The sequence below is a fragment of the Geospiza fortis genome, unplaced genomic scaffold (genome assembly GCF_000277835.1).
Source record: "Geospiza fortis unplaced genomic scaffold, GeoFor_1.0 scaffold101, whole genome shotgun sequence".
In the NCBI taxonomy this organism is placed as follows: Eukaryota; Metazoa; Chordata; class Aves; order Passeriformes; family Thraupidae; genus Geospiza; species Geospiza fortis.
The window spans coordinates 1074869-1101166 of NW_005054388.1; the positions used below are offsets into that span (position 1 = coordinate 1074869).

Below are 26298 nucleotides of genomic sequence, written 5' to 3' on the forward strand. Positions count from 1 at the left end.
TAAAAACAATTCACATGCTGGGTAAACAATTCTCCAAATCACATTCCAGAGGAGCAAAACATGGAGAAGCTGAGACTTCTCATCTTGCCAGGAGAAGAAATCCTGGCGAAGGGATTTTTCATAAAATATCACAGTGACACCTGTGGGTGGAACACTCAGCAGACTCGTGAGGGTTCTAGGGCTGCAGGAAAGGGCACAGAGCAGTCAGAATCCATGTCCCCCTGGCTGGTTGCTGTGGGACCTTGAGGAAGGGGTACCAAGGCCAGAGCTGTGTGGGATGGTGGATTTTGTGACTCAGGTCATTGGTGGTACCATGCCCAGAGCAGGATTCCCTTTGTGGTCTCTTTGTGTTTGCTTGGGGATTTAAGTGTGAGTAAAACATCACAGGGTAAATCCACATTGGTGGATTAGAAAGGGAAGGGACTTGTCTTCCTCCTGTCACTTAAAGCTGTTACAGCAAATAAATGTGTCAGGATACATGAGCAGTGTCAGATCCACAGTGCAGAAAGGATAAACACCAGCTTGCTCTCTCCTGGACTGATACTAAATCCCTGGGAGAGGCTTCAGGAGGGACAGTGAGGACTGAGTGATGTTAGATGGCCTGGTTGCAGGCTGGAAGAATTGGTTATCTGCTGATTACAAGCCCTTCAAACTCTGGATGGACTCTTTGCCAATTCTTCATCAGTCACTACTTCAGCCTTTCCAAGTGTGCTGTAGGGCAGGTAGCCACTGGGAAATCCATGGCTGCTGACTCTCTGCTGTTCTTTGCCCTGCCATGGAATTTGGCCCTTCTTTTGCAAAGCACTTGTTCCCAGCTGCTGGAAGGAAGAATCCTTTCACAAAGTCTCGTGCAGCGAGCACAGACTGCAGGGAGCAGGCAGACTTCTGTGGGGTTGGAAATCCTTTTTTTTTTCACTCACATCCTGTTTCACTTTCCCTCCCTTTCTCACAGGTTGATAAAGTGTGTGGACAGCCCAAACAGCAAGAAGGGAACCTGTCATCAGCCAGTATTGTGCCAGTGAAGGAGGTGACTGGAACCCAGACGTTTGTGATGGCCCACACCAGCCTGAACAATAGGAGAAGGTAACCCTGGGCTGCAATTGCTTTGCAACAAACCCTCAGCCTCACAATTTGTGCTATTCTTGGCACTGCTCAAGGCAAAGCCACAGCTCTGTCACCTCCTCTGTGTGCTCTCCAGCCACTGCCACACTGGCAGTCACACAGGGGACACTGTGGGTCACATTGTGGGTCTCTCCAAGAAAGGCCAGGCTTGGTGTCATTGCTGAACACCAAGGTGTTTGTTATTTCCAGAACCTTTCAGTGGAAATGGTGAAAGCTTTTCCTCAACAAAGTCTGAGGAAACTGATTTCCACAGCTGAGTCTAAAGTGCTTAAACCATAACTGCCCAGGTCTGAAAGGACATGAGCTTACCCAGGGGCAGAAGGGGGAAGGAGCAAGGCGTTGAAAAGGAAAAATTCATTGCCCTGACACCAAGTCAGTCCCTGATTGCCCTGGACTGGGCAGGAGTGATAAAATCCTTTGGAATCTCCTTGATTTGTTGCATAACAAAGAGCTGAAGGAGCTTTTTAGGCTTCTTGTGTCCATCTTGGCTCCTGTTCTTCAGCTGTGCCCCATGTGAAACACCTACAGCTGAGTTCTGCCACTGGGCTGGACAGGAGTGTCCCTGCTCCCACATCTCCTGAGTTCTAGTCTCACTTCACCTTGTGTAGCTCCTTCTGTGCATTCTAGGAGAGGATTTTTTCACAATCCCACTCACAATACACGAGTGGATGTCAGAGCAAGCTGCCCATGAACTCCCAGTGCCTGTTTCTGGCTGGCACCTTGTCCTCTGTAAGAGCAGAGTTAATCTGGAACAAACCCCATCAGTGGAGTTGTGCTGGGCTTACCTCTGTCCAAAAGCAGCATTAAACTGCCCAGGCAGCCTGTGTGTATCTCTGTTGGGTAAGTGGATGACTGGAGCAATGTTAGAATTGTAAAATGTTAAAATTTCCACAGTCTGGGTTCTGGTGTCTCAGTTGTGAACATGAGATTTTTATCCATTTCTGGTTTAATTCTCAGCTTGCATGAGTGGAACAAAGACTGTTTTAAAAGTAATAACAGCAAGCAAAGTGTTTTGAGTGATAGTGATAATTTTTTATTCTTCTGTAATTGAAAGGCAAACCATAACAGTTTGTGCTAGTGCTTGGAGTTAATCAGTTTTTACCATGCAAATCAGAAAAAGGGAGCATTACAGAAATTAAATTAATAACTTCAGCAACAAAAATCCAAAGAACACTTGTAGTATAATTATTGAAATAGGCTTTTAACAGCACAGAGCCCTGGGCCATCTTCTGTGTAACTCACTGACTTGGCTGGGGCTTAACACTGGCAGCCCAAAAGCCAGAACTGCCAACCTGTCAACAGGTGATCTCTTAAAAAGTTTCAGATTTGTGTTTTCAGTGGCATGAAAGCTGCTCTTTCTCACCTGATGATCTGCTTGCTCCCCTTCCCAACCATCCAGAATTACTTGGATATTGACCTTTTAAAATGGAAGGCTTGTAGATGGAAAAGAAAATAATGTGCTCTAAATTAGACAGTTTGCTAGAATTGATCTGAAAATTAATTTATCCAAAAAATCTAAACTAAGTCCCCGCTTATATAATTAGCATGAAAAATTACTGAATTACAGTGTTGATAGGTATTGTGGAGAGCCTGTGCACCAAAAATGAATGATGGAAATACACCATAAATAGTAAGAAGTGGAAAATCTGAAGCTATTCTCCACAACTTCCTATAAAACACATTGCCTGAAGCTTGTATTTCTGCTTCTTGGAAACAATTGTGAAGCCATAGAGTGAAAGACACAGTGGTTGGCTGCATCACTGTGTTGTTCATTATTCATCATTTAATTACATATGATATCAATTAAAAAAATCAATTTAAGGTAATAAAAATCTGTAATACATGGGTTAAGTAATTTCTGCAGTGGGTTGTGTAAAATGCACTTAGAGTGACAGAAAATTGCTACAGGGGAACCAGATGATGAGAGTAATTACATGAATGTCTTGTGAAGCCCCTCCTTCTGGTGATGCTGAGGAAGGGAGAGCAGTAATGTCAGCTGCTGTCAGTTCAGCTGCAGGGTCACCCTGGCCCTGCTGGGTCTGTCTGGAGGTCTGATGATGGACATCCTTCCACATGATCCTGTCATTCCAGGGGAGGCTGGCACTGACTCCAGCCTTTCAGGGTAAGGAGGAAAAAGAGAAGGAATGAGCCAACACTCCCCAAGTGAACAGAAAAGCTGTGGCTTATTCCTTTATGTGTCAGAGCATTCCTGAGCTCAGGGAGAACCTCTGTGGCTGTTGGCACACCTGGAGGAGAAGCCACAACCAAGTGGCCTCTCCTGTGTAGTGCAGAGCCTGCTCAGAGGTGCCCTCAGACCCCCAGTGCCAGACAGCTGCAGGTGGGTGTTTGCTCCAGGGCTGCTCAGTCTCTGCCAGGCCATGGGAACAATCAGGCTCCTTTTCCAAGGAGCTGGAGAACCTCTGGTTTCAGCTGTGGAGCAGAGCCAGGGCTGCTGGTGCAGGACATGGTTAAATGCTGTCCCTTGGCCTGAGCTGGTTCTTCAGGGAAGGTGTTTGGGGTCTGGCTGCAGCCAGCCCTCCTCACCATTCACTCTGCTGCAGAGACTGCACACAGCAACTGGATCCTCTTTTGCAGTAGGTGAACCCTTTTCTTCTCCTCTTACTCTCATGAGTTCCTGGGAGATTTCCCATCTCTCTTGATTTTACTCTGCATTCCATTCCTGCATATTTTTTGTTATGCATCACTTAAGTGTCAGGGACAATAATGAAAGAAGCTGAAACTTGAATAAATGTTGCATGATCTTGCAAGAAGCCATTTCCTATGATTAAACTGGAAAGCATAAAATTGATTATTGTTTTTTTTTTTTACCATTACACAATCGTAGTCAGGGATTAACTGAAACTGGCAGCGTTGCTGCTGTAGTCATTTTTTTAATGTGGAGGTTACTATAACATGTAATAGAGATGACAAGAAAATTGAAACCATATGATGGTCCAGGGAATGGGAATGGCATGTAGAGAATCTCAGTAAATTGGAATGTTATTGCTGAGTTCAGCACAAAGAGCTGTTCTGGTCAGGGTCTGGTCTCCCAGCAAAGCTGAATACCTGCCTTTAGCATCTCTGCCCCATGGAACATTTCAAACCACTGAACACTGACTGCTTACAGAGCTGTGTATAAAACATCTTTAACAAAGAACTACAACTAATACTACAACTACAACAATATTAGGTCCCTGACTGGAGAAAGAAGGCTTTGAAATTTTATTTTGTTGGGATTTCTTTATGCCATGAATTTGCAGATCTTTTAAATCAACAATTTAGGAATTCCTTTGGGAATGTTTAGAGTCAATGATATCGATTTCTTTTAAAATAAACTATCTGTTGGGTCAGACACCACATGATTTTATTAATATTTGAGTAATAAAGTGCTACTACAAACCAGATGATTAATGTCAGATGCACATGAACCACTGGCCAGGGCTGAAGTTTCAGTTGTTTCAGATTTTCCCTGTTACAAATTTTCATTTGGTTTTTTGAGTGGCTGTGTTGCAATTCCTGCAGGCAGGTGCCACTCACCGGGTGGCCAGGGCAGGTCCCTCCTGTGCTGTGGCCACTCCTGCCATCAGTGCCAGAGCTGAGATGGCAGAGCTGCATCCTCTGCCTGTCCTCAGGCTGCTCTCTCCACTAAGAACCCGAAATAATCACCAGGGTTATTGCCACAGTTCTTCCTCCACTGTAGCCTGAAAGTCTGTGTCTCCAGTTTTGCAGAGTTGGGTGGTTTTTTTCAGTGGTGCAATCCCAGAACAGCAAAAAATACCTGTGCTTATATTATTGATTAACAGGCAGTAAATTGCTTATTGTACCAGAACATGAATGCTACTGGTTTGTATCCCCCTCCCCGTGGTTCCCATCCTAAACTGTTTGCCATTGTTTTCTTGTACAGCTTCATGTATTTACAGCCCTTCCATTTGGTATCAGTTACACTTAATTTAAGTACCACTGAATTTATTTTCAGCTTTCTGCTGCGTGCGCTGCATTTGTAATTCTGCTCCTACTTGAAAATGATTGTGACAAATAGTCTCAGTTGTACTTTTTTTCCAGTATTGAATTGACATTTTTGATTGCATGTATACTTGGCAAAAGTCTCATGATAATTTTCCTCCTTATTTATTTTCTTATATTGTCCTGTGCATGTGCTTGATGACCTTTCCTTCAAATAATTTTTGCTTTTCTCTTTTGTTTTTCATTTCTTTTCCTCATTTGCCTGAATTCCTGCTTCTCCCCTACTCCCCAACCTCTCCTGATTGATGCTTATTCTCCCTGGCCTATTCCAGTTCTCTGCCTCTGAAAGCTTCAAAGAATGACAAATCAAGAAGTTTGAAAAAAATCTCTCGGTAAGAATGAAAACAAGGTGACATCCTTTGTTGTCTCTACACCTAGCTCACCTCCAGCTGTAATCTGGGAGCTGGAACACTTTTGATTTTTTACATTGCGGGGCACTGGGAAACTCTACATTTTCTCCCCTAGTGTGTTCAGTTTTAAAATGATGAAAAGTAAATATTTTCACTCAGTAAGACTGAGATTTGGAACAGAGAATTCTGCATTTGCTAAGATACTGCTTTGAAATGTCAGAGCCCCACTCTGCTGAGGAGGCAAAGGAGTTTAAACCTCTAGGGCTGAGCTAAGGCAAGCTTTATGCTCTTAAAAGGGTGCTGGTTTCCTCTTTCAAATAAGACTCTGATTTAGAAGCTGTAAAATCTTTGGCATCTGGGTTTCCTTTTGGAACTGATCCTCTTAGTTCTTCTGGCTGGGCCTGGCTTTACTCTAGGAATACTCAGAGCTCATATTTGTGAGTTGGTACTCAAGAGGTAGAAATGCTGATTACCTCTTTGTAAGCCCCTAAATTCCTGCTTTTTTTTCTTTGCTTTAAATCCCAGCTTTCCTGCTCTATTAGGCTCACTTAGTTTCTTAGGAGCATGAGATGACTGATTTATCTAGAGCAGGATTTCATCACAGAAGGTAAATGGGATGGTTAAACACTTTTGAGATGGTATAAAGAAGGTATAAAGATAGCTGTGGGGAGAGATGGCAGGGATAGATATTTCCAGTGGGCCTGGATGCTGTTTGGAGCACCTGCTGCTGCTGAGGAGAGATAAATCCTGCCTGCTTTGTGCTGAACTCCATCCAGCTGTACCCAGGCTGCTCTCCAGTGCCTGGAACTCTGCAAGCCAGGAGGAGCCTCTGGGCTCCCCAGGGCAGCTTGAGACAGGCACAGAGCTCAGGGATGGCTCCAGCTCAGTCTGGGTCCTGAACCTTGTAACATAACAAACAGGAGCTCCTAAAGCAGTGCAGCAGGTAATTCCTTGTTCTGAAACCCTCTCAGTTGGGTGCTGAATTAACACTTGTTATTTTAGTTTGTTTTTATGGCTACCTCAGCCAGGTATATGTTATAGGTATAATCAGATTATAAAAGAGGCAGCAGTTTGCCCTCAAGGCATTTTTCCATAGACAGTCATCAGAAATCCACTGTCTGTACTGGCCATGCCTTTTATTATGATGTTTTCTCAGTGTTTTTTAATCTGTTTATAAAGAGTAGGTGTAGCCTTTTTTCAGATTTAGTGAGAGACACGTTAACACCATGTGTTAAAAGCACCCTTTAGGTGAGCAAGGTATTGACACCAGACTAAGTAAAACTGGATGATCTATAAGGAGTAAAAATACACTAGAAGTAGAAATTAATTCAGATTACTTATTTTCTAAAGCCTTGATATGATTGAGGGTTGGGCTGATGGGGGTTTAATGGAGTGCTGAGTTTGCTGGTGTGTTGTTAAATGTGCTCTTCCTGCCTTGCAGAGAGTTCATCAGTTACATGAAGAGGTCCAGAACCTTTTATGCCTCCATAGCAGAAAGGCTTTGTGATGGAGACCTGGTGATGAGAGACAGCTCAACCTGCTGGAATGGAGAGGATGTTGTGGAAAGGTAAAGTTCTAAGTAAAAATTTACTGGCATGGTGTAGTGGTTTTGGTTCACCAATTAGAGATTTCACCAATTTTTAGATTTCTCAGCCAATGCACCAGTGACTGTGGTGGCTTCAGTGCTGGCCAATCACTTCCTGCTGGAGACAGGATTAGGAGAAAGGCAAAGCAGGCTCAAAACTTTAAAAGGGTATAAAGAAAATGTTATTAACAGCTTTTGGGACCCCGGACATTCCTCTGGCTGCCCTGGGTGATTCAAGACCCTGGCAGGGGGCTCAGAGACCTTGGCACAGAGTCACAAACCCCTGTGCTTTTGATTTTATCCCAGGAAAACAATTCCCATTTTTGTGGGGAGATTAAAAAGCCACAAGGGTTTGAGTAGAATGATAGTGAATTTGTCACAGGGCGAAAAAGTAGAATTTTGGGATTTTAGAATGGGGGTTCAAGAGGCAAGATGGAGGAATCTGGGTGTGTCCTGCCCTTCTTCTTCTTGTCCTCCATCTTCTGCTGGGTTGGTCAGAAACAGTGACTAAAACAAAAAAAAAGTATTAAGAATAAAAACAAACCCTTCAGAATACTTCTCCTCCCTCCACAACTTCCCTAAATTCCTCCCATGCAAAACCAGGAGAAATGGTGAAAAAAGGTCTCTTCACATCCTTCTGGTGATTCAGCAGCATTCTAAGGCACTGTTGTAGGTGCTCTGCAGGGTGAAAAGACCTTTCCAGTTTCCCAGCTAATTTTTTTCCCCTCTGTATTTTAGCAGTGTCTTTCCCATCACCCTTCAGACTCTAAACTGGAATACACACTTGCATTTCCACGAGCTAAACTTGTTGCTGTCATTTCTTTTATTCTGTATAACATGAGGCTACATCACCCTGAGGAGAAAAGAGATGTTTAGAACAAAATTCTGTCTTTACTATCACTGTCAAAGTATACATCAGTTTTTGCAGTGAGAGCTGCTTGGAAGTGTGCCAGTGAATGTTCTCCAAAAATTTCTGTTTTTTCAAAACAGAGAAGTTCCATGGGATTGTGTTGGCTTTCATTGATGTTTCTTTTTGAAGTGGATTTTGTGGTCTGTAGCAATTACAAAAGATAAAGTTCTAGTGCTGTGTTTTCTTGCTTTAAAGCAGTTTTCATGGTCACAAGTTGGTTTGTAGGAACTTACTGAACAATTCCAACATGGAGCAAAGATGTGACACTCACTGTCTGTCCCATTCATGGGGGTTCTGACTCCCACACAGCTCTGCTGAGTTCTCTCATGTGTAAATAACTTCAGCTTAATTACATCTGAGCTCTTTGGAGATAAATGCGTGTCCAACACACCCATAAATAACTTCAATATTTCAATATATTAAAATTAATTGTAGGGCATATGTTTTAATGTTTTGGCAACAAAGCAATCTTCCAAATATTGATGTGTAGTGATTGCAATACAGGTGGAAGTTTTTACTGTAAAAGTAAAAACATAACTTATGGAGAGGAAACAGGAAGAATATCAGTATTTCTAATCAATGTTTCCATATCAGAATCTCTTTTGCTCGTGGCATGTTGCTGGATGCACAGATAACTTTTAGAACAAACAGCTTTCTGGCCAAAAAAAACCCAAGAAAGCCAAACAAACTCAAATATTTTCTGTATCAGTTTCCTGGGGGATAAAAAAAAAAGTTACTTTTAATTTTTATCTTACTTTGTTTTAAAAAAGCCCAAACCACTGAAATTGCTGATACACGTGTTTTAGAAAGGCATGAAGGGGAAAGCTGTTGTTACTTTGCCAGTCTGTAACTTTCCCAGAGCTGGAGACACATGAAAAAATTCAAGTTTGAAAGGAATGGGAAGCAGGGAAAAGACTAACAAGATCCCTCATACGTTGAATTGCAAAGGAAAAATAAAGGAAAAAGGAAATCTAAACAGCCTACCCCCAAAGATGACAGCAGCAAAAACCCCAACCCCACCACCTAACCTGGATATGTGTCTGTAGTTAACATATTAAATGGGCAAAATGGAAAGCTAAAAGGGTAAATTCATGTGTTTAATCAGGCAGCTATAGCTAGCTAAATAATTTTATATAAATTATAATACTATTATAATTTATATAAAATAAAATGTTTTTATAATGCAATATATAATCTTTTATAATATAATTTTTGCATTAAAATTCTAATATATGATAATATGATAATATGTATGATAATATATAAATATATTCTCTCCCAGTATTGGTTGCCTTAAGAGGAGGGGAATTTCTGGGCAGCCTGCAGTGGCACACAGCAGCACACAGAGATCTCCTGCCTGCTGGCACATTCTGCTCCTTTCATCACCTGTTTTCTAGGCTGGGCTTGGCACAGCTGGGCTTGGCACAGCCCTCCCCACGTGGCACATGAACCTGTCCTGCTCATGCCTGAAGATGAATTCCTCTCTGCTCTTCCTCCCCTCCCAGGGCATTAAATATCAGCTGTAGTAACCAGCTCTGAACTCCACCCAGAGCCTTTTTATTGACTGTGGGTCAGCAGATGGATCAGCCCCATGGGTCTGCTGAGCTCCAGTTTGGGGTCACTGGGGCTGGCACTGCTGCAGTTCTGTCTCCTCCACCCTCCTTGCATTTCACACTGCTGCTGGAGGGCTGAGCTTTATTTATTTATTTATTTATTTATTACTTATGCTCTGTGCTGGCTGGCACACCAGCTCTTTAGGAAAAACAGACTCCAGCTTTAAAAACAATTTGACACACAAATGCAGCCTGGAACAATATGAAATCATTGCTCAGAAATGAGTAATAATTCATTCAGTTGGTAGAGAGGGCACTTGAGGTCTGATAAACAGGATTAGAGTTGTACCTTTTAATTTTAGTTTAGTTCTTTGGATTTTGTTTCTCTCTTGGATTTTAGTTCTTTGGGTTTTGTCGTGTTTAAATCATTGTGTTTGCAGGAAAAAGAACTTTGAGCTGCCAGTTAAATATACCATAAAAAGAGATTCCCACTGGTTTGAGACTGCCTCTGGCCTGCTCTTCAGAGAGCAGGAAGAGATGGCTTTGCTAGGAATCCTCCAGTGTCAGTTCAGGACAGAATTAGAAATACTTGCACTGGGAGTACTTTCTTTCTCTTAATTGCTCTTTTGAGCATCTTGTTCCTGAAGCAAGACTTCATGTAAGAAATCATCCATGCACTAATGAATGGTCTCAGCTTAATGATTGTTGGGCTACAGCCATTTCTAACTTGGATCCTACACAGAATTGTTGGATCAGAAGATCAAAGTTGAATTTATTTGGAGTGAAGAAAGAAAAACTGTTCTGAAAATCACTCTAGGGGATTCTGTGTTTGTTGCCTCTCCATTTCTAGAGGGAATTTTTTGAGTTTCCAAATGAAGTGGTCTTTTCTTAATGCCAGTTGGCTTGATCTGAAATATCATGGTTGATGGTAGAAGCAGAAATATTCTGCTGGTCAGACACAGCTTCCCATTGCTCAGGTGTCTCCTCAGGTGTGCATGGGTGGATTTTAGCTACAATGGGTTGCTCTGAATGTGGCACACTTCAGGTTGGTATTGCAGAAACATTTGAGACATGGTGAAGTGTTCATTCTCCTTTCTCCATATCTGCTGTGGGTTTGTAGTACTTGAGGAGTTCAAGGGTGTAAATACACACTCCTGTCACTGCAGAGTGCAGGTTTGATGTGCACTACCCTGATTTGCTGGGGGACAGGGGAGGAGATACTTTACAGCAACTGTTTGTGCACTTGGAGTCCCTTCTCCAGCAAACTTGGACATGTAAATGGCTCTTAAACCAGGTTACCTGGAACAGAAAAAAAGTGTGTTTTGTAACAGCTAGTGGGGACCCACACTTCTTTTCCTTCCTTCTCTCCTTTGTTCTTTACCTTGGTTTTTTTTTGGGATTTTGCACTGAGAGGAGGGACTATGGGACACATGTCCATGAGCTTGAACAGATCTTGTCATGAGTTGTTAGGCTCTCAGGGCCTGTGAGAGCTGGCTGAGGAAGGAAGTGGCAAATCACAGTGACTTTTTCTCAAAATGTGTTCCTTTAGAGACTCTCAGTTTTTATGAGTTTAGCACTTTCATTGTCCCCTTTCTCATTTCCTTAGGCTCTAGCAAGCAGCCATCTGGATATGGAAAACAGAGACAGTCATTTAGCCTCAGCTTACTTAAAGCATGTTTAACTTCTGTTGTTCTCATGCCATCAGAGTAAACAATTTCTGGTGATCTCCTTGTGACTGTAAACTGCAAAATGCTATCTCTCTTTTTGCAGCACTTTTCAGGTTTTAGGGTATTTTCCAGGACTTGGGATGTTTTGTTGGTTTTTGTTCTTTTGTCTTCCTCACCACAAATTTCAAAAAGGTCAAGGCAGGTCCTCACCATGACCCATGCTGGAAAAAAGGTGTGAAGAAAAGGGACAGAAGTCAGTGATGTTTGTACATGGTATCTGACCCACAGATACTTGTGTCAGACCATTTGCCTGGATTTCATCTTTGTAAGATAAACTGATAAATCTGTATGCTTAAGAACTTTGTTTTTGTTGGTGGGGATGTGGGGCTTATTTTGTTTTGTGGTTTCTTAAAAATGCAATTATCAAGGAAAGACAATTTTAAGGATTCCAGTCCTGGAAACCATCAACAGATTGATCTCAGTGTAGACATTTCATTAAATGTAATTATGTGCCAGCTATTGAGAGAAAATGTAACCCCAGAAGGAGCAATGTGTTGAATTCTCCAGCCCCAGCTCCAGATGAGAAGTGAATGTGGGTCAGGAGAGAACTTTTGTGTGAAGGTTCAGAGGGAGCCAGGAGCAGCTGTGATACCACAGAAAAGAGCCCAGGAAGCCTGATGGAAGGCATGAGGAGCTCATCTTGGGGAGGTTTGATGGAATGATTTGTGTCCTCCTGGCCTGGAGTGCTGAGGAGTTTGGGTGACAGATCCTGGTGGGCAGCAGATCTTGTGTCACTGTGATATTTTCTGAAAAATCCCTTCACCAGGATTTCTTCTCCTGGGAAGGTGAGAAGCCTCAGCTTCTCCATGTTTTGCTCCTCTGGAATGCGGTCTGGAGATTGTTTATCCAAACATGTGAATTGTATTTAATTAATGGCCAATCACAGCCAGCTGTGTTGAACTCTCTGTCTGTCACAGGTTTTTATTATTAATTCTTGTGAAGCCTTCTGATGTCTCCTTTCTCTTTCTTTAGTATAGTTTTAGTATAGCATTTCTTTTAATTTAATATAATAAAATAATAAATCAGCCTTCTGAGAACTTGGAGTCAATTCTCACCTCTCACCTTGTCCTGGGGATCTCACAGCACCACAATCCTGGAGCTCAGGCTGCCTTTGGGGTCACTGAGGAACTCTGCTGGCAGCTCCACCAAACCTTCTGCAGCTCAGCCTAGGGGAGCAGCACAAAATTAACTTCTCTCTAAAGATGGATTTTTTTCCCACTTTCTGTTTTCAAATTGCATTTTAGGTTGTGTTCTGTGCATGCTATAGTTACAAATCTCTGAGATTTAGTGAAGTTCTCTGAATTGACTCATGGGGACCCCACTGCTGGTTAGGAATGACCTGATTGTTGGGAACAGTCCTCCTGCTGTGAAATCACACTCTCATCTTCCTTGCAGTGGCAGACTTTCTTCTTTTTAGTTAATACTTGAGTTACTGTGATATATCCAGGCAATTGGAATGGATGGGTTGGGTCAGTAGTTGAAAAGCATTTCTGTAAATGCAAATGGACATCTGACTTGCAAAGGCTTTTTTTTTTGACACTGCAGCACTCAACATTTTCTTTCAGGTTAAGAGACTTGAACACAAATAATTAATTCTTGATTTCAGCCTTTCTTCAGATTTGGTACCTACTCAGTGTCTACTTCACTCCTTTGAGCAGAATTCATGAAAGAATAAATCTTGTCATCCAAGCACCAGCTTGCTCCAGTGGGACAGTATTTTGCAGATGCAATGTAACAGGGACTAATTTGATACTATCATAGTAAGAAAGGAAAGTTTGGAATATTTTTATTGCATAAAATAATGGGCAGGTACTCTTTCTTTTGTATGCTTTTTTTTATTATTATTCAGAAGGGAAGAACAGCCCTTATTTAGTAGAAAACCTGAAACTTTCCAATTAAAATACTACAATATTAAAATAGTAGTGCTCCAATCATTTGAGCTCTTCTAGCTTGAATAATCTAGACATGGTTAAAGTCTATGGAATATCTCCAAGATAAAGTTTCTTTTCTTGTGCAGAGTCCAGCAGAGTGACTTTGTGCCTGTTCCTCTCAGGAAAGGTCACACTCAAAGCCCTGTTGAAAAGATAGAAAGTGAAACTCTTATCTGATCCTTCAGTCTGTCTTAGCCAATGATTCTTCCTGGAGGGAAGCAAAATTCATTTTCTTTCCATTGCAATGGGTATGCAATACAGCAATACAAACAAGAAGGATAAATCCTATCAAGACTTGGAGATATTGGGCTGAAAATGTATTCTGCAGAATCTCAATTAAATGAGATACCAGTGAGAGTGTTTTTAATACTGATACACCTAATCCTTTCTCCTAAAATTATAGGGCAGGGTTGGAAGCCTGGTGCCTTTGTCTGCTGATAAAAAGAATTCCCATATGATATTTGGATTTTGGTATTTTTCAGGACACTGAATTTTTGATATTATTTCAAGTTGAAATTGGAGACTTAAAAGTAGCAGTGTATTTTAAAAAAATAAAGTGAATTGGAAGTGAATTTTCTCATTTTCTTTTCCTCATCCTGTGTCCCAGCAGTGATGAAAACAGCACTTGTAGACTCTGTGGAATGAACAGGTAAATGGGAAAAAATCCATTAAATTCTGTGGACTTTGAAGCAGGAATCCATCAGTGTTGTGACACAGCATATCAAATAATAAATTTTACATTTTTCAAGCAGAAGAGAATTACGTGAGGAAGGTGTTGCTGAGATAAATCTGTGGTTGCTTAAATGCAAATCTTTTAGTGGAAATGTAAAAAAAAATTCTGCATAGTTCTCCAGCCTTCCTCTCACCTTGGTGCCTTGATCAGTGGAATCTTTTTCTGTGTGAAATAATTTAGATATATTTTGAAATGCATATATATATCTACATATATATCTACATATATATATCTGTCGATTCTTATATATCTGTCTAGTCTTAGGTCCATTATTATGACAATAGTATGGATACTTCTTAAGTAAAGAAGGTAATCAGCAAAAGGTTTTACTGTGCTAGTAGGGTGATCTTGCTGTGAATTGCCATGAAGTTAAATTAGGCCTTGGGGTTGGTTTTATTTGTCTTACAGGTGCTTTGTATCCAAAGGGTGGAGGAGCAATCTGTTTCTGCTGCTCTCCGAGCCTTAAGTGCCAAAAGACACAAAATAATCTCCTTTTTGCTGGTTTGTATTCCTTGCTGGCAAAATATCTTCGGTGTTGTGTGATGTGTGTGTGATTTAACACATCCAGCTGCAGACAACTTCTTAGAGAAATTTCTGTGGCAAGGTGGAGTCAATTCCAGAGTTGGAGCTGGAATCAGGGAGAGGCATTTTGATTTTTTTTTTCTCTGGTTTTCACTGAAAACATTTTGATTCATCAAAATGGGGAAAAAAATAACCTGGATTCTGTCTTGGAAAGCTGAAGAGTGTTCCAGGTTGCCAGCAAACTTGTTGTGCTGTGGGGAGATTGTCACTCTGTGCTGCTGGAGCTGTCCTGGCTGTGAGGGATAAAATGAGGGATAAAAATTTCCCCCCGTATTGTATTTGTGGGGATGCCCCAGACAAAGGAAGGAGTGATGAATCTGACTCCATGTTCTCAGAAGGCTAATTTATTACTTTATTATACTATATTATATTAAAGAATACTATACTGTACTAAAGAATACTTGCACAATGCTAAAAAGATAACAATGAAAACTCCTGACTCTTTCCAGAGCCCCGACACAGCTTGGCCCTGATTGGCCAAAGAGTGAAAACAACTCCCAGCAGAATCCAATGGAACAATCACCTGTGGGTAAACAATCTCCAAACACATTCCACATGTGAGCACAACACAGGAGAAGCAAATGAGATAAGAATTGTTTTCGTTTTCTCTGAGGCTTCTCAGCTTCCCAGGAGAAAAATCCCGGGCAAAGGGATTGTTCAGAAAATGTGACAGTGACACCACCCCAGTGAAGGGTGCACAGTGTGGAGCTCTGCACTTGGGGCTGGCTGGGCTATAAATCTCACCTTTGGTAAAGGAGGATGTGGGGTGGGCTGACCTTGTTCTCCAGTGTGAAAGCTTTTGTGTTTTCCAGCACAGACCAGGTAAATCTCTGAAATGCTGATGTTTGTGGCAGAACAAACCCCACAGTGCTGCCTCTCTGCAGCCCCTAAGTGACTCCCAGTGGCACAGGGTGATCTCAGGGTGTTTGCTGGCTCCAGCAGGGTTCAGAGCCATGCCTGTGCTTAGAGGCAGATTGGCCTCCATCAGATGAGTAGATACAAAGCTTGACAAACGTTCAATGTCATTTAAAAGTAGTTTAATTTATACATTGTTTATCCCACAGCCTCTCCATATTATTGATACAAACCCCTCTGGCCGGCTCTGTCCCTGCCTGGTGTGTACTTTCACTGACCTCCCCAATAAGGCTTTTTAAAATGAGCTTTTCTGTGCTGGGAGTTGGTGGTTCACACACAGCCACAGAAACAGCCCAGTGGATTGATGGGAATAAAGAAAATTAAGAGCTTTGATGGAAGTTTTTCCTTGCTCTGCTGATGAGTCAAACCTGAGCCTCCCCTGTGTGGGAAATGAATTTATAAAGAATTCTTAAAGTTTGATAGAAAGTTTACATGCAAATACATTTATATACATACATTTGCATACAAATACATAAAAGTTTACATACATACATTTACATACAAATACCAGGGTAATTTTAGGTGATTGGGTTTAAGGTATTTATAGCGTGGTGTGGCAAAAGTTGATAGGCCAAGAAGTGTTTATAATGTATTGTAATTAGGAAATAGTTGGTTTTGATTGTGATGGTGTGAATTATAACATCTGTATTGTCTCACCCTTCACAAGAGACTGAAACTGGAATAAAAGTTTTTAAAACACCTCTCAGTTGCCCCATCTCTGAGTCAGAAAAGGGCTTAATTCCAACACCCCTGCTCTGTCCAGACAGCCTCTTGCCAGCTCAGTTGAGTGCTGTGATCATATTTTGAAAGTATTTTCTCACCCACAGTGCAACCAGAGCTCTTGGCCCAATAAGATCTATTAATAACCCAGCAGCTCTTTACATTGATCAGTTAACAAACAGAAATGGCACCCAACCCATCAAAGTGATTGCTGCAAATATTTCACAACTTAGGAACTGTCTGGCTCATCTCTGTGTTATTCAGAATAAAAAAAAAATACAAATATCTGAAATTACCAGCACCATTTTTTCCCATGTGCTAGATTAAAATTAATTTCTTACAATGCTTAAGTAGGGAATGTTACGTCTTTCTCAGTTCTCTGCTGCACTTATTTCCTTCTTGACCTGGATTTGTGTTTCTTTGAGTCTTTGCTTTACGTGGTGTAGAAATAATTCTGTTTGTAGAGGTGTTCCTGGCAGCCCTGCTCACTTGGGCTTTGATTTGATGAGAGGGGGGAACTGGGGTCTGCAAACATCTCAGTGTCTTTATTGGCAGCACTCACTGGAGAAACATCTGAAATGCTCTTGAAAGCTGCTGCTGGAAAAGCAAATTTGAGCAGGATGAAAACTTTTCAAAGCTGGTTTTGAAAACCAGAAAAACGCCCCAAATACCTTATTTTCTAGGCCAAAAGGCACCAGATGAGCTTTCCTGAATATGAGAGAATTCTCAAGACTGTTAGTAAATTTACTTCATTCTTTGAGCAGAATGTTGTCAAGTAGAAGAGTTTATTGCTTTGTAAACTCTTCTGACATGAATGTTGTCCTTTAATTACAATAAATACAATCAAACATTGAAGTGGATGTTTGATAAATGTGAAAAATCAGAAGTCTTTTTTAAGGAAAAATAGTCCAACATTGCAGATAGTTTAGGAGGCTCTGATGGACTTCATGACCTGAAGAGACAGAGTTGGTGGTCAAGGCCCATCTCTGACTCACCTGTGATTATTTACTTATTGAAATAATGCCATTTCAAAGCATATTTTAAATCAACAGTGAATTGTTTAGAGTGAATTGTTAAAACTCTTGACTGAACCAAGGAGTTAACTTTGCCTTTCAGTTCATGGATTCACCCTTGGACAAATCAGTTTTACAGTGAAGAATGTAATGTGGTCTGGATTGTGACCTCATAATTTTCCCAGGGTCATTTTTCAGATAATAATTAAGTTATTTATAAACACATTTATTTACAGATAATATTTATCTATAAATACTCAGTTATTATTTCTGTTCATACCCAGCACTTGGCAGTTTACTTCCACTGAAGAATTTGGGGCATGATTTGAACAATATGTTTGTGGAAACTTAATGTAAAAAAGGCAAATCATCATTTCTGTTTTTAATAAGTGCACTATTTCCACATACAGACATTTAAAGCAAGTTATGTATTCCTTGCCCAGCTGTGGGAGTCCTTTCAAATTCCTTGTACTAAACTGCTTGGGACAAACACTGTAAGTTAACTTGAAAAACACAATGTTCAGTGTTAACCTCTAACCTTGGCAGGCTCTTAGTCTAAAATCAGAATTTCACCTGGTTTACTTCAGGAATATAGAAATAGACTTGAGTTTTGAGACTCAGGATCAGCAGGCTTATTCTAAGGAAATGCATTTAAAATGTTATCCCTGAAGCACTGAGGAAATTCAGTGTATGTATGGGATTTTGAGTGCACATCAGGAGGTCGAGTTTCACTGAGGAGAACCAGCAGACCTTCCAGCATCTCAAATGTCTGTGGTGGATTTGTGATGGGGAGTCTTCATCAGCTAATTGGAAAATGCTTTGGCTAAAGCAAGACAAAAAGGGATAAACTGCTGCAAAAGCACCTGGGGCCAAAGCAAATCAACTGCAGTTTTATTTTCTGGTTTAGCAGAGCAGGACAGGCAAGCACAGTTAGTGGGGTGTAGCACACTGCCATGGTTACTGCAGGACTTTTCACATCTCCTCAACCTCCTTCCAGTGTGTGCAGGAGAAGAAATGCCACCAAAACCTTTACAGAGTCAAAAGTTAAAAAAAAAGGAACAACTGGAATCTACTGGTGCTCCAATGCCAGCTTCTCTTTAGGTGTATTTGCAATACCTGGAATCCTTTAAGCTGTTTTAATTTGAATAGAACTATGCTATTTTAAACCAGAGACAGATCTGATCCATGATAATTCGTTAATTCTCATGGCCACATCCCTTGGGGACAGACTGCTCTGTGGGAAGGCCTGGGTGGCTGCACTCCCTGGGAACCTGGAAAAGGCTTTTCAATAAATTTCAAAATACCACAGCATGCTCTAAAATTACAGGTGAGGTGCCACAGACTTCTACAAAACCCTCTGCTGGTTCCTTGTCTGTTGCCTTGGCTTAGCTCTGTGTTATTCACTGGGTAATGCAGCAGAAAAGTGAGTATCATCTAACATTCAGTACTTTTAATTTTAAAGCACATTTGGGTAGCTGCCTGTGAGAGTTTCCATCAGAATGTAAGGTGAGCTAGAACTGAACTGAGAAGAATGGAGACTTCTGTGTAGGGTTACCCTGGCAGGGATAGTTTTACAGAAGTTCAGCTAAATTCAAGCCCATCTGTTTTCCTGGCATGGCTGGCTCCCCGTGGGGATATTCTGACACCTTGTCTGCTTTTATTGGAGGTTGGGGCTGGGTGAGTTTATTTGCAGCTGGACTGGAAGGAGAGAGGATTGAGGGCTTTGCTGGGCGGTGTCAGACAGCTCACCCAAGATGTTTGAGTGTGTTTTGTGGAGACAAACAAAACTCTACAACTTTGTGAAAGTTGTAAAGCTGGTATGTTTATTACAGTGTTGGATGCATGTGGGGATGACCTTTTTTAAACGACATGCACTTTTGGGAACTTCAGATTTTTTTTATTTTCTTTTTAAATACATACGTATGCAATTTCGCAATAGGTTCATACATATTTATTTTTATAACTTTTGCGTGACATTTGTTGCTAATTCTTCTTTATCAGAAAGAATTTTTAGGTCAGGTTGACTTGTTCTTACAGCAGTCTTTCTGTCTCTGTTTCTCTTTCCTTCTCTTTCAGCTGAAGCACAGCTTTTTTTGAGCTTAGGCTTTCTACGAGAACAGGCAGTCAGACTAAACAGCTAAGTTTTCAAACTACAGACTTAACTCAAAGATGTACATTTCACTTAAATAAAAATGAATTTCTACTCTGGAAAATTTCTACTCTGTCTCAAGTGGGTGGTACAAAGCTTGCTCTTTAAGGAGAACTTCACTACAGGGAAAAGACAGTAAAAGGAAGGATGTAATTCAGAGGTTTCTGTGGCAAATTAAGAGTGGAGATCATGGCAAATTGAGAGTGGAGATCATGGCAAATTAAGAGTGGAGATCATGGCAAACAGCAGGTCCTGTGCTGTGCTGAAGTGTGACTGCCCAGCAGCCTGTCTGAACATCTCCAAGGTTTGGGTGGGAGGACCCAGCTCCAGCAATCCCTCCAAGAGTTTGTTAGGCTGCTTTGCAGCTCTGCAGTGTTCTTGGGGACGTGGCTCAAACGTGCAAAACAGAGCTGGAGCTGCCCCACACCTGCAGAAAGCACAGGACAGGTGTCAGAGCCGTGCTGCTCCGGCACCCCTGAGCTCAGAGCTGGCAGCCAGGACTTGGGGAGCCTGCAGGCAGGGCTTGAGAACCTGAATGTTGCTGGGAAGGGGCACTGATGTCCTGTCACTGATGTGTTGGGGTTAAGAAGTTGAATTCTGTTCTTATTGCAGAGTAGGTGACATCTGCTGGGCCTCTGCAGAGGTGTAACTGCTGTCCTTGGTGTCAGGCAGGCAGAGCTGGAGAAGACCAGACCTTTCTGAGGGGACAGAGTGCCCTGATGCTCAGGGTGTTTGCTTCCCAGCCTGGTAGTTCCAGAAGCACAGCCCCCTGAAAGGCTGAGTGGCTTCAGGAACAGCCAAGGGCTCTCCTACCTGGAGGAATGAGCTCTTCTGTCACTAAAAGTCTTTGCAAAGATTGATCTTTCTAAGCCTGGTTTGTAAGCTCTGTTTCAGTTTTGTGTGACTCCTGACAATCTCTGGTTGATTTGGGGAAGGGAATTATCTCCCATCCCACCCTAAACATCTGTCAGGGTCAGGCCAGGGTGCATGGCATGGGGAAACTCTGAAAACTCTGCATTCCTGAGAGAAGCCACCGTGTTCCTGTTGGTGCCAGCTCCTCCTGCAGCCCTTCCAGCTGAGCACTGCTGACAGGAAGGGTCCATGGAGCAATGTCTGTGCCTGCTGAGCTCAGAATGTGCTGGGGCTGCCCCAGTGTCCCTGCCTGGCACCCCCTGGCTGGTGCTGCCTCAGCACCAGCACAGGAGTTGGGGATATAAAAAATGCAGAGTTCTCTGATGGAAGTGAATGTTTAAAACTTCCTGCTGCACTAATTTCAGCTATGTGGAACTAATGTAGTATTTGCTGATCAAAACCACAGGAAAAATGCTTTCTGGTTGATTCTGTAGGGCTGGTCTGGCTCATAGTTTTCATCCTGAAGATAAAGAACTACTCCAGTGATTTTTAATTTTTTTATTATTATTATTATTTTTACATTCAATAACTACACTCTTACAGTTGAGAATTCAGATTTAATTACAAACTGTATTGGGCTGTTAGCTGTGCTTTAATCTCTTCCATTTTAATTCTTGCAAATCCATCTAATAATGTATTCTCTTGAGTTTCTTTGTTACTCCTTTATTAGCAATGAGTTCTGTCTAGAAAGCCTTTTCATTAGATTTCAAAATACCACAGCATGCTCTAAAATTCCAGGTGAAGTGCCACAGACTAAATGTCTTCTACCAAACCCTCTGCTGATTCCTTGTCTGTTGCCTTGGCTTAGCTCTGTGTTATTCACTGGGTAATGCAGCAGAAAAGTGAGTATCATCTAACATTCAGTACTTTTAATTTTGAAGCACATTTGGGTAACTGCCCGTGAGAGTTTTCATCAGAAGTTTTGGTGAGATGGACGGGGCTGGAAACAGACTGCATGGAGAACTGCTGTGGGGTTTTTCCATGGCTCTGACCCAAAGTTCAGAGAAAATGCTGCTGAGCTTCTGTCAGCCCCAGTGGGTGGTGCTGCTTGGTGTCGAAGCCACATCACAAGTGATGTCCAGCAGCTTGTGGGCCCAGAATGTGTCAGCTGCCATGGGATCGCCTGCACAGGTCACGAAAGGAAATTTAAAACAAAAGGAAATTCAAACCAAAACCATAAAACCATGAAGAAGGTAGTAGCATTGTTGAAAAAAGGCAGAAAACAAAGTGAGGAAGGATATGTTTTCCTGGGGCCCTTCCTCTGCAAGTGGGGGGCTGCTAAATCAGATCCTCTACCGCTGCCACCAGAGGGCTTGGGCTATGAAAGTTTAATTCCTGGTTCTTTGCTGATAGACAGAACACTTGGAAAACTTTGCCAGCCCCTCCTAAGTGGCCTCCCTTGCAGCATTCCCTGTCAGCATCGCTTTTGTTCCCCTGGGGCAGATGTTGGCTCTGCTGTCACTTCCATGGGTCAGCACAGCCAGGAGTGACAGGAGGGAAACTGCAACTGCTGCAATGCTGAAAAACTGGGAACTGCTGCTGGAGCTGCCCATGGGGCAGCCTGGGAGAAGTTGTCTTTGACAAGAAATGGAGTGCAGCACCAGGCAAAGGTGTGTGCAGACATTTGGGTTTCTCCAGTGCCATTGCACTGTGAAGAGCATTCTGCAGCTGAAAGATTGCCTTGCTTTGAACAGCCACGTGTCTGCTAGGGAAGGCAGGAGCCTCCCCTGAAATGGAAAATGGAAACCCCCTCCCTCTGAATGATGATAATTTTGAAATTAAGGGGCTCTCAGGCAAAGATACGAGAATAGGAATAACAGTTCTTTACTAGGAAAATTACAAATGCAGTAATACAAAACAAACCCTTGCCAGAGTGAGAGCAGTCCCTGTCCCCCTGTGTGTCAGGGGGTGGCACAGCCCCATCCCATGGGGGCTCAGCCCTCCTGCAGTGCCAGCTGTGCTGCTGCTGGAGCAGGGATCCTGCACAAGGGGGGAGTTTTCCTCTGCAGCTCCAGGGCTGCTGCAGATGGGCCTGGGCTCCCTCTGGCAATGCAGGGCAGCAGAAAGCTGCTCCTCTGGCAATGCACTGGGCAAAGGCTGCTGTGCTGCCCCAGGCTCAGATTGGATCCAGGTAGGAATGCTTGGCTCCTCCCCTGGGCGCAGCATCTCCCCATGGGATGCTGGAATTGGATCAGCCCTGCAGGGACACTCAGTGGCCATGGACAGCAGAGATCTCCTGGAGGGAGGGTTGGCTGTGGGAGAGATAAAGAAAAAACTGCCCCATGGACAGCAGAGAGCTGCCCCAGCTGTGACAGATGGTGGTAGAACACACCCCCAGCCGCATCTTGCAAGCCAGGACAAAGCTGATGGTGAACAATGGTAGGTGAGCATTAAAGCTCTCCTCACTCCTTTGGAGTGCAGCTGTTGCTGGGTGTTGCAGCCATGGAAGCAGTGAGTTTAATGTTTTACAGCCTTTCATAAGTCATGCTGGAATTAGCACTGAGCACAGCTGATGCTGACATACCTAAAAGTGAAATGGGAACTGAATTAAGTTGAATAGATGTAAAAAGTAAAAAAAAATTAGAAATGATGTAATGTGCATTTTTCTACATATATATTAAATACATCTGAATCAGGCAAGTTCTTTGGAAAATTAATATCTGGAGAATTCCAAGTGCATTGATTTAGTCACTTTTATAGAATGACCACACACTGAGATTTGGCAAAGGACCTAAACCACCTTATTGCCTGCAAAGAACTGCTGATTGCAAGCAGACTTGGAACATAATGAAGTTCCTTTTTAATAGGAAGGGGGTTTTTGAGTTGCATCTTCACAGGCTGATGAGAATTATTTACAGAGTTAATAGAAGTTCTCTATATAAGGGTCTGTGTTAGGTAATATAACTTGATCCAGCTGAAAAATAAAACTGCATTCAGTTTGTATGACAACTTGTGTGTCTGTGGTTTCTAAGTATTTGCAGAAGATTCTATGTGTAGAGCTTTTTAATTAATCAAGATGCTCACATTGTATTAATAATGCTTTTCTGAGCTTTTCTGTGTGGCAGGGTTAATAGCTATGAATTCTGAGTGTTCCCAGAGTAGCAGTGTGTGTGTCAGTAGTGCTGGATGCTGTTAGCTGTCCATTCATAAAACATGTCAAGTGGTTCAGGTCACTGCTTGTAAGAAGGGTGAGAAAAGACTTTATTTAAATAATTTAGGTGAACCTCTTTAGATTGTTAAAGTGTTTAAGTGATCACACACTGAACCTAATTTATCAACAACACCATGGAAAAACAAAGCTTGGTTATTGGACACCTTCTCATTATAAATCTTCTGTTTGTTAAAAAAAAATCATTAGCATTTACTTTCATCGCCTTTTTTGCAGTAAGATCTGTTAAGCAGCAGCGAGGTGTCAACCCAAGCTTGGTCTGTGGTAACTCACACAGATTTTGGGGAAGGCTGCGCCAATGTTCCTTAAGTAGAGTTTTTTGGGAGCACTGTCCATTGTAGTCTTTGTCCCTTCAGCTATTGCAGCTTCTGTGTCAGTGGAGCTGCGCCATCACAAAACAGCAGAAAATGGAGTTGTTTCAGTACATTGCTGTTATGTAGTAGCTGTTTGTTTTGACAGATGTTGTTTTTGTTTCCTGTCTGCCAATTATTCAAAAATTTGTACTTCACTACCAACTAATGCCATCGGCTGCTTCATTTATTAACTAGGCATAAAGAGGTTCAGAAATTAAACTAAGACTCTACATTTTTATTTTAGCTTATTTTCCGGTATCTAATTGAAAAAAAATGGAATAATCAAATATTTTTTTCTTTGCAATTCATTCTTCATAAACCTTGGAGTCAGAGTTCTGAATCTTTGCAGAATTCCGGTTTGACTCTGTGTCATCCCATAATGGCAGTTTCTGAATTTCCTGCCTCTGTTCATGAAGAGAGAAACTCAGAAAAAAGCAGCATGGCTGCTTTTTACAGCAAATTATACCTACCTCTGGAATGATAGCTGAAAAGAAAAACGAGTCTTCACTTTCTCAGCCCTCCTAGCCTGCACACAGGACAGGACAAAGTTGCTAGGGAAGTTTTGACTCTGCTGTAATTAACTGAACAATTCAGAGTGTGCTTGTGAGTGCCTGCTGTCTGACAGTTGTTGTCTGGAGCTCTGCTTACTCCACTTGTGAGCTTTGGGGAAGGTTAAATTTATTCTAAACAGCAGCAACTTTGTGTTTCCTGCAGTTTGTGGCAATGGAGTTGCATCTCTCAGAAGTCTGGAGGCAGGATTGTGCAGGTTGGTAGCAGAGCTGCAGATGGAATTCTTTTCTGCAGCTGGAGCATTTGGGTTTGAAACAACAGGTGAAGGCAGAGGTTGTGTTCTCATTGGGGCTGGAATGGTCATCCCTGGGTGAAAGGACAGGTCTGGCAGGGCCAGTATTTACTGGGCTCATTTCTGAGGCTCTGATCTTTAAAGGCTGTATCCTCAACAATGTTTACTGTTGTTTTTTAACCAGCGATGGGTTTTGGAGCCACCTCAGTCTGTGCTTTCTTGCTGCTGCATTTCTTTTGTGAAATATGATGAAAATGCTGTGTGATCTCTCTCTGGAGATAACTCAGTGCATAAAACCAAAAGAAAACAAAAAGCCCCTAAGCTCTCTTGATGGGTCAATAATGTGTCATTATTGCTGGTTTCCTCTTTTTAAAAATCACTCTGTTTTGTCTGATGGGATAAACTGGAAGTGTCAGGGCTGGCACATGAGGTAAAAATCTACCTTAGTAACAGAATTCAAACACCATTCTTGATCATCTGTAGCAAAAAATTGCCTGAGTCTAATTTATTAGCTGTTGTCAACACATATGCATGAGCATGTGTGAACACACAGCCTGGTCCTGAGGCTGCTGAGGGCAGTAATTACAGAAATGCTGTAATTAAAGGGGGGACAGTGCTGACCCCAGCTAGGACATGGGTGAGTTCAGTGAGAAGCAAATAAACTGGGACTGGGAACAAGGCAGGGAGGGCCCTGAAGGCTCCCTGTGTTCCATGGAGGTGGAGAGAACAGAGCAGGAAGGTGGCAGAGCAGCAGGGATGGCTCAGGGCAGTGGGGATGGCAGAGCTGGGAGGAAGGCACTGCACATCACAGCTCCAGGCAGCTGTAAGGTGTCACATTCACATTCTCTGATAAAATCCCTTCACCCAGGGTTTTCTCCTGGGAAGCTGAGAAGCCTCAGAGAAAAGGAAACCAATTCTTATCTCATTTGCTTCTCCTGTGTTGTGCTGGTGTGGAATGTGTTTGGAGATTGTTTACCCACAGGTGATTGTTCCATTGGATTCTGCTGGGAGTTGTTTTCACTCTTTGGCCAATCAGGGCCAAGCTGTGTCAGGGCTCTGGAAAGAGTCAGGAGTTTTCCTTATTATCTTTTTAGCATTGTGCAAGTATCCTTTCTGTATTCTTTAGTACAGCATAGTATAGTATATATTCTTTAATATAATACAGTATTATAAAATAATAAATTAGCCTTCTGAGAACATGGAGTCAGATTCATCATTCCTGCCTTCATTGGGACATTCCCAGCAAATACAAGAGTAAGGAAGCTTGGGGATGTGTGGATAAAGTTGGTGATGCTGCTCTGTGTGAGAGAAAATAGTGCAGAGAGGCATGAATGGGCCCAGGGCAAAGGCAGTGACTGAGACAGGCAGGCTCAGCTCTGGCTGCATTCAGGCTGAGGACACAGGGACATGGCTTGGGCAGCTGCACAGAGTGAGGGCACTGAGGGGCTCTGGCTGCTCTCTCAAAGGCCTCACCATGGAGGGAGAAGTTATTTAGATGTAAAAGGTTGTTGGCAAAGGCCTGTAAGTGGGTGTAGACTGCAGAGTGGGAAATCTAGTCTGGGAATCAGATGTCAGTCCACTGGAGAGCCAAGCTGCTGGAGCAGTTTATTGAGAGGAGTAGGGAGGGTCAACTAAGCCATATTGTTTTAATAGGAGCCATTTTAAGCATGACTAAAGCCTGGAGCTTGGGGCTCAGGAGCTCAGTTTCCATCCTGTGTGCTGGAAGGAGTGCTGCAGTGTGACAGAGCA

The 26298-nt window shown here is 42.3% G+C and overlaps 1 protein-coding gene across 2 annotated transcripts in view; it reads left to right on the forward strand.

Annotated features, from left to right (window-relative positions):
• LOC102031844 (glypican-5-like) overlaps positions 1-26298 on the forward strand; it is a 350144-nt gene that overhangs the window by 98374 nt on the left and 225472 nt on the right. Inside the window, exons 3-5 of one of the 2 annotated variants that reach the window (XM_031060688.1) lie at positions 953-1083; positions 5418-5477; positions 6937-7062. In XM_031060688.1, coding sequence (XP_030916548.1) covers positions 953-1083; positions 5418-5477; positions 6937-7062 — 317 coding nt within the window. The remainder of the gene's footprint in view (positions 1-952; positions 1084-5417; positions 5478-6936; positions 7063-26298) is intronic. The other variant, XM_031060689.1, reaches the window with a different exon arrangement.